Source organism: Aedes aegypti, chromosome 2, assembly GCF_002204515.2.
Source record: "Aedes aegypti strain LVP_AGWG chromosome 2, AaegL5.0 Primary Assembly, whole genome shotgun sequence".
Lineage (NCBI taxonomy): Eukaryota > Metazoa > Arthropoda > Insecta > Diptera > Culicidae > Aedes > Aedes aegypti.
This window is the reverse complement of record NC_035108.1, coordinates 123,882,901-123,895,166: the sequence shown is the minus strand read 5'-3', so window position 1 is coordinate 123,895,166 and position 12,266 is coordinate 123,882,901. Positions and strand designations below refer to the sequence as shown.

General features: G+C 36.0%; 1 protein-coding gene across 1 annotated transcript; it reads left to right on the top strand.

Moving 5' to 3' along the window:
- Window positions 1-1,182: 1,182 nt before the first annotated feature.
- Window positions 1,183-1,904, top strand: LOC5575126 (cysteine-rich venom protein 6). The gene is made up of 2 exons (XM_001655445.2): window positions 1,183-1,428; window positions 1,497-1,904. Exons 1-2 carry the CDS (start codon window positions 1,365-1,367, stop codon window positions 1,817-1,819), a joined length of 387 nt encoding a protein of 128 aa, XP_001655495.1. The 5' UTR covers window positions 1,183-1,364; the 3' UTR covers window positions 1,820-1,904.
- Window positions 1,905-12,266: the final 10,362 nt, after the last annotated feature.

The window sequence follows — 12,266 nt, the reverse complement described above, 5'->3', positions numbered from 1 at the left end:
CACCAGGGAGTCCAGGAATGCAGCCAGTGATTCCTTCAGAGATTCAACCAAGAATGCTTCCAAGGGCTTTTCCAAAATATTTGAGTTTAGATTTCTCCAGTAATTTACCCCCTCCAGATACCGCTCTCAAATATCTTCTATGGTCTTTTTCAGACATTTATCCTTGAATCCTTCAGAATTTTTCAAGGAACTTCTCCACGAATTCCTTCATTTATACTTCCGAGGATACCGTCAGAACGTCTATCTTAATTCCCTTCCGGGATTACTACATTAATTCTTTGAGAGACTTCTCCAGGCAATATTCAATGGATTCCATCAGGATTATCTCCAAACATTCGTCCAGAAATTGTAGATCATTAGGAAGAAATTTGTTGATAAATGCCTGGAGTAATCTTGAAACAAATCTCTTAGCAATCATAAGATAAAATTATGAGCAACAGCGAACAAACATTTCTACAAGAAATATATGAAAAAAGAATTGAGATCTCCATTTCGTTAAACTACAAATGGAAGAATCTACAATCTTTACCGTGTCTGTTGGCCAAAAAAAGGAAAGGTAAGTTATTTTTTTTAATGTTAAAATATTATGCAATTGAAATATTTTTGCAAAAAAAAAACAGTGTATTTTGAACAAACCCTATCGAAGCTTTGTTCGATAAACTTTAAAGTTAGCTAAGGAAAAGTTGCTAATTAAAATTCCGGAGAATATTTATGGAATAGTACTAAGAAAATGTATGGGTATTTCCTTCACAGAGATGAAATTGCTGCAATAACTCATGGAAAACCTAGGAAAAAAAAAACAAAAGGGCTTCTTAGTTTCCTCCACATTTTTACATGACTTCTCCACAAGTCTTTCAGGAATCCCTTTCAGATTGTTCGAAGAAAAGCTTCAGAAACTTTTGCGGTGATTTCTTCTGTGGGTCCAGTACAATCAAAGTTATCCCCATTATTAAAGATCCCCTTTTATTAAAGAACAATGAATAACAGTAGCACGAAGATCAATTGAACCTTAAAATACTTCGAATATTTCAGTATCTCCACGACGCAAAAACTCACCTATTTCAAATACCTTATCCGTCGTATTTGCGCAAACTGCGTAGGCATGCAAGCCACTTTTGAACAGTGCAAAAAACCACAACAAATATGTTATTCAATACCCTAACATTTGATTCTTGAAACATTGAGCTATCTCACGTACATACCTTGCACACAAACAAACGCGATTGTTTGCCATAGCCGTACCACCTAATTTAGTTCATTTCATTATTCGGCACCAAACAGTTCAAGTCATTTTCGAATTTACCTAAGTGTTTTTTTTTTTTGTATTTTTTATGTAGTCCATAACCATAGAATTAAACACCAGTATGAAGTTACTAATAAGTTTAGCGGTAATTGCGCTAATCTACACTTGCGTTACGGCGTCGAACTGTAAGTATTTTATGCAGTGTATGCTAATCTACCATGCTCAAGCCCTCATTAATAATTTCCCCACCCAGTTTGCAGTGGACCCAACGAGGTGTACCAGGAATGTGGCTCAGCTTGCGAGAAGACATGTGCCGGCCTTGGAGCCAACCAGACGTGTAACGAAAAGTGCGTTCCAGGATGCTTCTGCGCGGATGGGTTCGTTCGGCTCAACCATAGCGGCCAGTGCGTACCGAGTTCCAAGTGTCCCAAAGTGAGAGTGCGACGTGCGCCGGAACCTTTGCCTCCGCTGGTAATACCCGTACCAATACCGATTCCAATACCAGTACCACCCATTGTCAGACCACGTGGTCCATTGTGGTGGCTCCGTCCGCCACCACCGCCATTGTTCGGCTAGGAAGCGGAGATGAATTACTTATTGTTGAAACTTTTGTTTTTGTATTGGTGAAAAACTGTTTTCAATAAAAGCTCAAAAAATGTTAGTACCTTTCTCCTACTTTCTGGTGATACGTCTAAACATGCACGTGCACTGTTAATAATTATGATGTGCGAAAATTCACCTGAATAAAGATTTATAGATTTAATGCAATATTGATGTTACGAGTTGCTTCTACAGTGAAATGCTACACAAGGAATTGATTAGAATTATAATATTGTTATACATATTGTTAGAACTAGTTTTGAGGAAATTGCTCCAGAATCCTTTGGGAAATTACCCTGAGATTCTTCCTTAAATTGCTCTTGGATTTCAGCTTAACTCCTTTGGGATTGTTCTGGAAATCGTGGGATTATTTCTGAAACCACTTCAAGTGTTTCTGGAAACCCCAGTATTCTTAAAAATATCGCTCTGAGATTCTTCCAAACAATTTTACAGAACCCTTCCGGTATTATTTCTAGGATTCTTATAGATATCCCTCTGTGATTCTTCTGAACATATTTTTGGGATTCTTGCAGAAATTCCTCTGTGATTTTTGCGTGTATCTCCTCGGGATTTCTTTAAAAATCCTGGAAATAAAAATCTAAGAAAAAAAAATCGAAAATATTACAGAAGTTTCTACCGAAAATTCTGATGCAATTCTACCGAATATTTTTAAATGATTCTTCCAAAGATTTTTTAGAGCCCTAGAAAATATTTTTTTTTTTAAATTCCTCCAAACTCTAGGATTCTTCGGAAAAATATACTAAGATTTTTCCAGTAATACTTCTGGGACTCTTACGAGAATGCATCTGAATCTAACGAAAATTATCTGGGACGTTTTCGGAAATCCTTTTGGAATACTTTCGGATATCTTTCGAGGATACTTTCAAAAATTCTTCTGGGATTCTTTTAAAATGCCTCCGTATTTTTTGTCAATATCCTTATAATACTTCTCCGAAAATCCTTTTGGAATTCTTCCAGATATTTTTGAATGAATCTTTGGAAAAAACTTATGGGATTCTTTCGGAAATTTTTCTGAGGATCCTCTGAATATTTCCTGCTAGATTTTTTTCGAAGATAAGTTCTACCGGAATAACTTCTACGATACTTCTAGGCATCACTCCTGTTTTTTTTTCAAGAAATCTCCGTGTGATTATTCTATAGAGTATCTCCCTTAGAATGCATTCAGATATTCTTCTGGAAGCTAACGGGAATTTTCCTGGGATTCTACCGTTAATCCTTCTGGTATTCATTCGGAAATACCATTGGGATTCCTCAGACAATAATTCTAGGACTTTTCTGGAATTCTTCTTAAAATCCTCCTGGGATTTTTTTTGGGATTGTAGAAAGATTTCCGGGATAATTTCAGAGCGATGTCCGGAAGAACTCCAGAGAGATTTACGGAAGATTTTCAAACGGAATTTCCGGAACTATGTCAGAGTAACTTTTATAAGAGTATTAGAAAGATTTTCATAAGAATCTCAGAGATATTTTTAAGAGGCATGGAGAGTTGTCTGGAAGTTTTCTTAAGGAATTTCCATTTAAATTCTAGGATGATTTTCTGAAGATTGACTAATAAATCAAAAATGGAAATTATTAAGTAAATAAATCAAGAACATTTTCAAAAAATCACATATCAGAATCGGAATCAGAGTATCAGAACTCCAAACGGATTTACAAAATTTTCCCAGAAAAATTTCTGGAAAAATTTGAGCAGGATTTCCGTTAAAATTAAAGAAAGATTTCCAAAAATTTTTTGAGGAGTTTTTGGAAGAATTTCTTTCTTCTCTCTCAGGATATCCAAAAAAGTCCCAGGGACATTCACGAAAGAATTACTGATGGATTTCTGGAAAAAAAAAATCAGAGGGTTATATATTATAATTTTGGATAGATTTCCAGAAGAAAACATGAGGGACCTTGTAAGATTTCTGGAAAAATCTTTAAAAGATTTTCAGGAAAATCCCAGATCTTTTTGAGGAATTCCATCCCTTAGGAAAACAATCATAGAAATATTTTCGGCAGAATTCCAGGGAAATGTTACGGGAAAAAATCGGAAGGATTTCCATAAAAATCCAAGAGGAATAATCCTAAAGAAGGAAGATGTTTGGAAGAATCTCAGAGCGATTAGAATGATAACTATAATAGTTTCAGAAGGGTTTCCGAAAGAAACTAAGAGAAATTTCCGAGGTATTTCTGGAAGAATCTCAGAAGAGGTTTTGGAGGAATCTCACAGGGATTTTTGGAAAATTCTCTGGAAATTTTTGTTTAGTATCATAAAGCAATTGCAAGAAGAATTCCAGAAGTATTTCCGGAAGAATACAAAAACGGATTTTTCGACGGAACAGCTCGAGATAGGTTTATGAAGGAACTAGAGGGATCTCTTGATAAATTTCAGATAGATTTCATACCATCACAACATCCCTTACACCATGAGGATTACCGGAAGATTTCAGATAATTTTGGGATAATTCCAGAATTTTTTTTTTTAAAGAATTGATGAGGGGTTCTCGGGATAATTTTTAGAAGAATCCCAAAGAGCTGTAAAATTTCTTTATGAATCCTAAAGTGATTCAATTTATCTGAAAGAATCCCAGCATAAATGAAAAAAAAAATAGAATATAATCATCAATACATAAAATTCAGTTATTCTGTGACTTCAATCACAAATGTTTTTTTTTTCATGCACGCGTTCGAGAAATGAATCTGACCATGATGCAACAACCGCGCTACATTCGATGAATCCTATGTAACAAAAATTGTCGGCGCTATCCATCAAATTCGCTTACCAAAACCATTTTGGTGAATATAACAACACAGCTCATAGAAAAATAGGCTTGCATGAAAAAATCAATTTCCAGTTTATTTTCATAAAGGGTGTACGGAATCAAATTGAACCACTTTTAAATGGCCGAAACTTTTTACCCGTTGGGTATTTTCTATTGAAATTTCGGGTGTAATTTGTTCAATGTGCATTTGTTTACACTGTGTAAGTTTCACTAGCAAATGTGCAATCGTTGTGAAGATGGAGTCGGAAGAACGGCAGCGGCGCAAAAGAAATTTTGCGCACGTACCTTGAAGATGCGTATTTATCACATCGTGCCATCAGCAGAAAGATGGGAATGGTACATTCTACGGTGTTTCGTGTTTTAAATTGGTACGAACGTGTGACCATCGATCGGAAAGAGAAAAGTGGCCAAAATGGATCTCCGGGTTAGTTCAAGCTTTCAAGAGGAATTCCAACAATTCAGTTCTAGATGTGGCGAAGAAACTGAATCTATACAAAAGTCTTGTGCAAAATGCGAAAAAACGTAAAGAACTACGTACCAAAGCCCAAAAGGAACCTAATCGCGATGAACGGCAGAATATGGAAGGTAAAACTTGTGCACGGAAGCTCTACTCTCAGATGTTGACGAAACCACATTGCCTCGTTATGGATGATGAGACGTATGTAAAAGCAGACTCCCAGCAGATTCCCGGGCTCCAGTTTTTGCTCATCATAAATTCGATGTCTCTAAGGACGTTAGAAAACTGAAGATGTCAAAGTTTGCCAAAAAATAGAGGATTTGGTAAGCAATCTGCTCGTGTGAAAAGTTGAGCACCTTATTCGTGACAACTGGAACGGTCAATGGGCAGGTGTACTTAAAAGAATGCCTCCAAAAGCATCTATTTCCTCTTCTGAGGTCACACGATGGTCCTACCAAAGACAAATTAAATACCTCGATGTCCCTTGCAGTTGCCCAAAATTTTATGGCTCGTAAGGTAATCTAGAATGCCGTGAAAAGTGTACTGCGATCTGTCAAACTTGGGTACCTTTTGTACTACCGAGGGACCAAATGCAGTACTAGAAGTGGTGCACAATCTGAGCCCGAGTGTGACGGACCTGGTCCTACTATTTTCTGGCCCGATTTGGCCTTGTTTCATCGCTCAAAGGAAGATGAATTTAGTGTCGTAGCATCTCAACCCCCCGAACGCACAGAAACTGCGGCCAATTGAAAAGTACTGTGCCGTAATGAAGCAGGCACCTTGGAAACATCCTAAGGAATGAAAAAAAAATTTACTGCCACGCAAAAAAAAAAATGGTCCAAGTGTTGTACAGGATTTTACGAGTAGTGTGAAAAGAAAAGTTCGTGCATTGTAGTAGAATAAAACAATCATGGGAAAATATTCAACATGAATTAAAGTTTATCAACACTATCATCCTAATTTGGTAAAACAAATTTAAGATTTTATTAACATTTTGTTAACAACATATTACATTTCATTTGCCTGCTTATAAGAGAAAAAACGCTTTGAATATACTTAACCTAACTTAACCTAAACATATAACGCATTAATCGTGGCAATAGAAGATTGTAACGATTTTTGCCTGAAATTATTAATTATTTATTTGATACTAGTGGTCCCGGCAAACTTCGTCTTGCCATCAAGTAGGCGGTTGAAAGCCGCTATGAATCATCCCATACAAAATGACAGTTCCATGTAGTCCCGTTTTCCCTACTTTCCCGGTGAACATCCTGGAACTTTTATACACACAAACACGTCGGAACCCTTGACGAACAAAATGGAGAAAGAATCATCCAAATCGGTTGCCTCGTTCGTGAGTCATTTCGTGACATACAAACACCATTCCATTTTTATTTATATAGATTTGTTCCAATGTTTCAACATTGGATATTCTATGTAACTCATTGATACTATACCAGGGAGGAAGCTTCAGAATCAATTTCAAAATTTTATTTTAAATTCTCTGCAGAGCTTTTTTCCTGGTATTACAACAGCTAGTCCATATTGGTACAGCATACAACAAGGCTGGCCTGAAAATTTGTTTGAATATCAAAAGCTTGTTCTTAAGACAAAGTTTTGATTTTCTATTAATAAGGGGATAGAGACATTTTACATATTTATTACATTTGGCTTGAATGCCCTCAATGTGATTTATGAAAGTTAAATTCTTATCTAGCATGAGCCCTAGATACTTAACTTCATCTGATCAATTTATTCACGTCGGACATCGATTTTCATCATTTCTTCGCCGTGCCTGGTCCGAAAATACCCATATTGCATGGGAATTCAATGATTTTCCCAAACCGGTGGCCACTATCTTGGATTTCAAAATGACGTCGGACATCAATTTTCATCATTCCTTCGTCGTGTCCGTTCCAAAAATACTCATTGCATGGGTTTTTAATGATTTTCCCAAACCGATGGCCGCCATCTTGGATTTCAAAATGGCGTCGGACATCAATTTTCGCCATTCCTTCGTCGTTCCAGTTCCGAAAATTGTTTTATGTTCTCTTTGAGTTATTTCTATTAGTCTTTTCCCATTATGCGCGAGATTTTGGATTCGGTTTTTGTATCAATGATAGGATCGATAGGGATAGCTATAGAATTTCATTGATAGTATATTTTTTCCCAAAGATAGATAATAAAGATATGCTTGATCCATCAGTGATGAAAAAATGCTGATAGTACAGGTCGGACTCGATTATCCGCAGACTCGAATATCCGGCGACTCGATTATCCGGGATACGATTATCCGGAATTTTAGACTCGGTTATCCGGAATATGTTTTTTTTTATATTCTTGTTTTTCAGTTTTTATGCATAAATTTGAGATAATTTAGTATTGCAATATACAATATGAATAGCTTAGCAGTTTTGGACGTTGGTAGGTAAAGGGGGGTTTAAAATGATTTTTTTCATGTTTGCTGGGTAACAAACATATTGTCTTCTTAAGACCCCTAATGCTCCTAGAAATATTTTCTGGTCACGCCGGCATCATATAAATAAAACAACAAAAAAAATATTTAAGCTATTTTCTCGCAAATTTTATTTTTCTGTTTAGTGATTCGATTATCCGGAAGATTCGATTATCCGGAGTGAAAAAAAATCGATACTCCGGATAATCGAGTCCGACCTGTATCTCCATCCGTCTATCAATTGATAGAGATAATATAGTCTATCTTCTATCCATCATTTTTCAAGAAGTGATAGTATCCCTATCACTACCCATAGCGATAGTATCATTTGATGGTATAAAAAGATAGACGTCATAATGGTAAATAATAGGGATAAATTTGAAGCCTGCTTATAACTCTGTTTCATGCTCCTGTGGGGCAAGTGACGAAATCATGATCATTCGCGTTCGGTTCGCATTGTTCAAGTGCGAAACGATATTCGTGTTCAGGAGGGATTGCCAACTGGTGAGATCGTTTCATGCTTATGATGACACATTTATATCTTGGCAACTTCACTTTTATGTAATTTTCAAACAAATTTGGGTGTTTTTTACTACAAGTGTCGTCATGAACCCGTCATGATCATTCAGTCTGTGCAGTCTTTGACTGAAGATGGTGTAGATTATATTTTTTATATCTTTTCACCATGAGAAAAAAAATGCAAAGCTAGTATTGAAGAGGAGTTGTATTTTTCTCCTTATCCATAAATTGCATTACTGACCAAAGGTGACTGCCAGAACTTTTTCCTCATACACTAATCAACACCCTTCCTGTGGTGATTGTGGATTTACAGAGGTATTATCGGTCCCTAAAAGCAACAATCATTACACACTGACGATCCTTCTCCATCCCATCTGACTGTAAGGACTTATCCGGCATCCTATTCATTTGGAGCGAAATGCAATTCTTAAGGCGAAGTAGGCCGTCATTGAAATTTGTACGCGTTGTTGATGATTGTTGTTAATTCATCTCAAGATTTCGAATCAAAGAAAATCAATTGGTTTTGCACTGACACAGCTGAAAAAGTATCAGCACACTTTATGCATGTTAGCGCGTACAGTGATACTTTTTCAAGTCAATATAAACTATCAAGAATGAGTTTTATCACTTTGAAATGCAAGCTGAAAAGTCATCATTGTTGCCAAAACGAATGACGGGCTACTTAGCCTTAACAGTCCCGATCAATCACGGGATAGCAATCATTGACATGTACAGTCAGTCTATGCAACGCTATGTACCATGACCCCACAGTTATGGATCAAATAGTGTGGAGTCCAACCTATAAAATTCAATAAAACGACATGGAAAACGTAAAATTGTAATTTAAAAGCACGAATTGAATCGTTTCAAATTGGAACTTCGGTTAGTAAACTGTTTTGAGTGTAATATTTACATAAGATTGCACAAAAATTAAAAATTGTATCGGTTTCTGAAAACCATATTATGGATCAATGTTCATATTATGGATCAAATTGTGACATATTACGGATCACTGCGCAAAATCAAGAGATTTTCAACTCAATGCATCTATATTGCATGATTTGGCGAAAGTTAACAATGTGTCACTTATTACTGCAAAAAAAAAGCAGTGTTAGAGCTGGAAACAAGGGGAAAATGCCATTTTTTTGTGATACTGCATTGTAGTAACTGAGACATGTACTGGTTTCGCTCCACACCAAGTTTTCCACCCATTTTTGTCTGCTAAAAAATGAAATTTACAAACCTTGATGTTTTATTAGTTTTATCCTTAGTGCTATTGTCTGAAAATGTCGAATCCAATGCTTAGAATGGCAGCAATCTACATTCTTTGGAAGTGATCCATAACCGTGGTAAACAATCATTTCCTGGTCCATATTATGGATCACTAATTAGAAGTGCTAATATTCGGTATTTAGAATCAACAATCAAGAAAAATGTTTTCCAAAGATGAATTCATACTAAATCGAAGCGAACGAGCATATTTTATGCTATAACATTTGAATTTTAGCACCTGTGGGAGCTTATGAATGCTGACGGCACTTCTTACACAAAACGACCATATAACGATAGCTGTGTGGTACCAACTAAACATTTGTCAAATACACCATTATTTAGCGGTTGAATGTTGTGCTTAACATTTCAAATGGTAGAAGGCAAATAGTATAACATGGGAAAAATATGTTTTACGTCAACGTTTATGTTTTGAGCGAGTTATCTGATGTTGAACGCCAAAGTGATCCGACACTGTGGGTGATCCGTAACTGTGTGGGCATGGTAATAAAGGCTTTTCAAGACAATTCACAACCTTTTGAACTTTGAAGGATTTTTCTATCAAAATAGCAGTACAGTCAAATTTCGTTCGTTGCACTATCTTTAGGTGGGATTCGTTTTAATTGGGCTCCCGTCAGTTGGGTTATAGCCCACCTAAAAAAAAGCAAACTTCATTTTCGGACATATGACGCAATTTATCAATGTAGCTAGCCCTGATTTTCTTTTGTTCTATGCTATTTGACAGTTGAAACTCCACCCGATTAGTGAAAGTTTTTCACTAAGTGGGCTACAGGTTTAGTGCAACGAACGAAAGTTGACTGTATTATGTTTGGTTGGATGCACGGTGTACTATATTGAGAAGGTGATATATTCTGAAAACTGATAGCTATTTGACGACATCATTCCTATCCATCTCGAACAAATTATTGAAAAATAAGATCTAGTGGTCCAGATGGTAAATGGTACGATAGGAGTGACGTTACATGTTTACAACCAAACTCGACGTTTACACCAGTAAAGAGCCTGCCTTGTAAATTTTTATGCCGTGGGTTGGATGTAAGGGCCCAGAGAACATATCTGAAGTATGAAACATGTTAAATCTACTATAAATATATGCGCAACCTTAATCTTTTCCTAACATCAGACACCGGTGCATTCCAAGTTATGGATAGGGACGTTCCGATACTTCCGATATATTGAAATATCGATATTTTGGTATCGATATTTCCTATTCAATATATCGGTGATATCGATATTTCCTTCCGATATATCGTACACCAATAAAACCAAACAATTGTAAGGTTTTCTCCATATAAAACTTATTTTTTGTATTAAAAAATCAGTTACCGTTCAAATTGTACCATAATGTACCTTAACAGAAAATGCTTAAGTCCATGCCGGTTAAAAACCAATTATCTTGAATATTCGAAAAAAAATTTTAATCTTGGGAAACTAAACAACAGGTCACTAAGCGATACAGGATTTTTGCTCCATTCAAATATATCATATGATATTCCGATATATCGATATTTTGAATCAATATATCGGTGGTATCGATACTTTGATTCGATAATCGTATCGAATCAAATATCGATACTTCGCAATATCGGAACGTCCCTAGTTATGGAGTTTTATCAAGAATATCTATAAGTTTTGTTTTTGTGAGCTTGTGAGCCCAAATAACATTTATGAAGATAGTCGAGTCTAGTACACGACACTAAAGGCTGCCTTACAGTTGAGGTCGAAATACACGTATTTGTCAAAGGATACAACCTCTAGTGGAATTCAGTTGTATAGTTCTAAATTTGGTTTTTCATTTACTTATAGGTATTCCACTGAACAGCACTGAAAAAGTCCCCCACAAATTTCCACATTTGTAAATCCGAACGAAAGTTAGAAGCATAATAAAAATGTTGCCTGACTGTTATTAACTGAGAAATCGACTGTAGTTGGTTTTCATCACTCTTGATATTACTATTCTCAATCCCCTGAAAACTCAATACTTTTCTGAAATGAGGCTGATTACTAATTCCTTTCAGTTAAGTATAAGATCATAGGAAAATTAAATTGTATGAAATTCAATTCCCAGTGTATTTTCAGTTTCGTACTTATGTAACGTTTGTCTTGACCAAGTTCAAGTTAGGTTTGTCATCCTTTATCTTAATTTACAGCCGTACGTGTTGTTTTAAGAGCGTTGTAGTTGGCACGCACGTTACCAAGAGACATTTTAACCAAAAATTGCCTAAATGTTTCCACTATTGTTCTAGGCGCTCTAAGAAATAATAACAATTTAGTTTTGGAATTTAATTTAAATATTTTTAATATAATTTCAAAAATACCTTTTCTTCAAGATAGCATGCGTGCCAGGTTTAAACGACGCATGCTACAGGGAATAAAAATTGTGGAATAAATATTTCTCGCGTTGAGTATCATACAGGCATATCTGCATTATTACACGAAATTCAATCGATTTTCGAAACATTTTACGGTTCAGTACGATGAAGGACGGTGACTACTTTCTACTGAATCAAAAATAGCAGTCGAGAACAGTCGCAAGTAAGAACAGGTCAAGTAATTAGCTATAGAGAAAATCGATGAAGAGAAATTGATCACTGCAGTTACGCCCTTTTGATACTAAACGCGAGATTTGTTTATATTTGATTTAGCACATTTGGAAGCTGTAAGTAATATATTCAAATAAGTATGTCATTATATCACAATATGGTGGAGCACGTTCCATTCATCTTTACTCATTCAAGTTTTACTTTCTTTATATAAAAAATCAAGAAACATTGTGAAGGTCCAAATAGCACAGCACTCTCTCCCATACTGCACATTTAGAACACTCTTCTGAACAGTCCCCGTCTTTGGCCTATTTCCGGACGGTTCACGCGCGGCAATATTCGGGCTCCACGAATCGGATTCCGGGGTATGAATAGG

Bases quoted from the DNA above. Each gene is read 5' to 3' on its own strand.
- LOC5575126 (XM_001655445.2), top strand. From the start codon at position 1,365: ATGAAGTTACTAATAAGTTTAGCGGTAATTGCGCTAATCTACACTTGC. The intron at 1,429-1,496 runs GTAAGTATTTTA...TTCCCCACCCAG, and splicing joins TTGCGTTACGGCGTCGAACT to TTTGCAGTGGACCCAACGAG.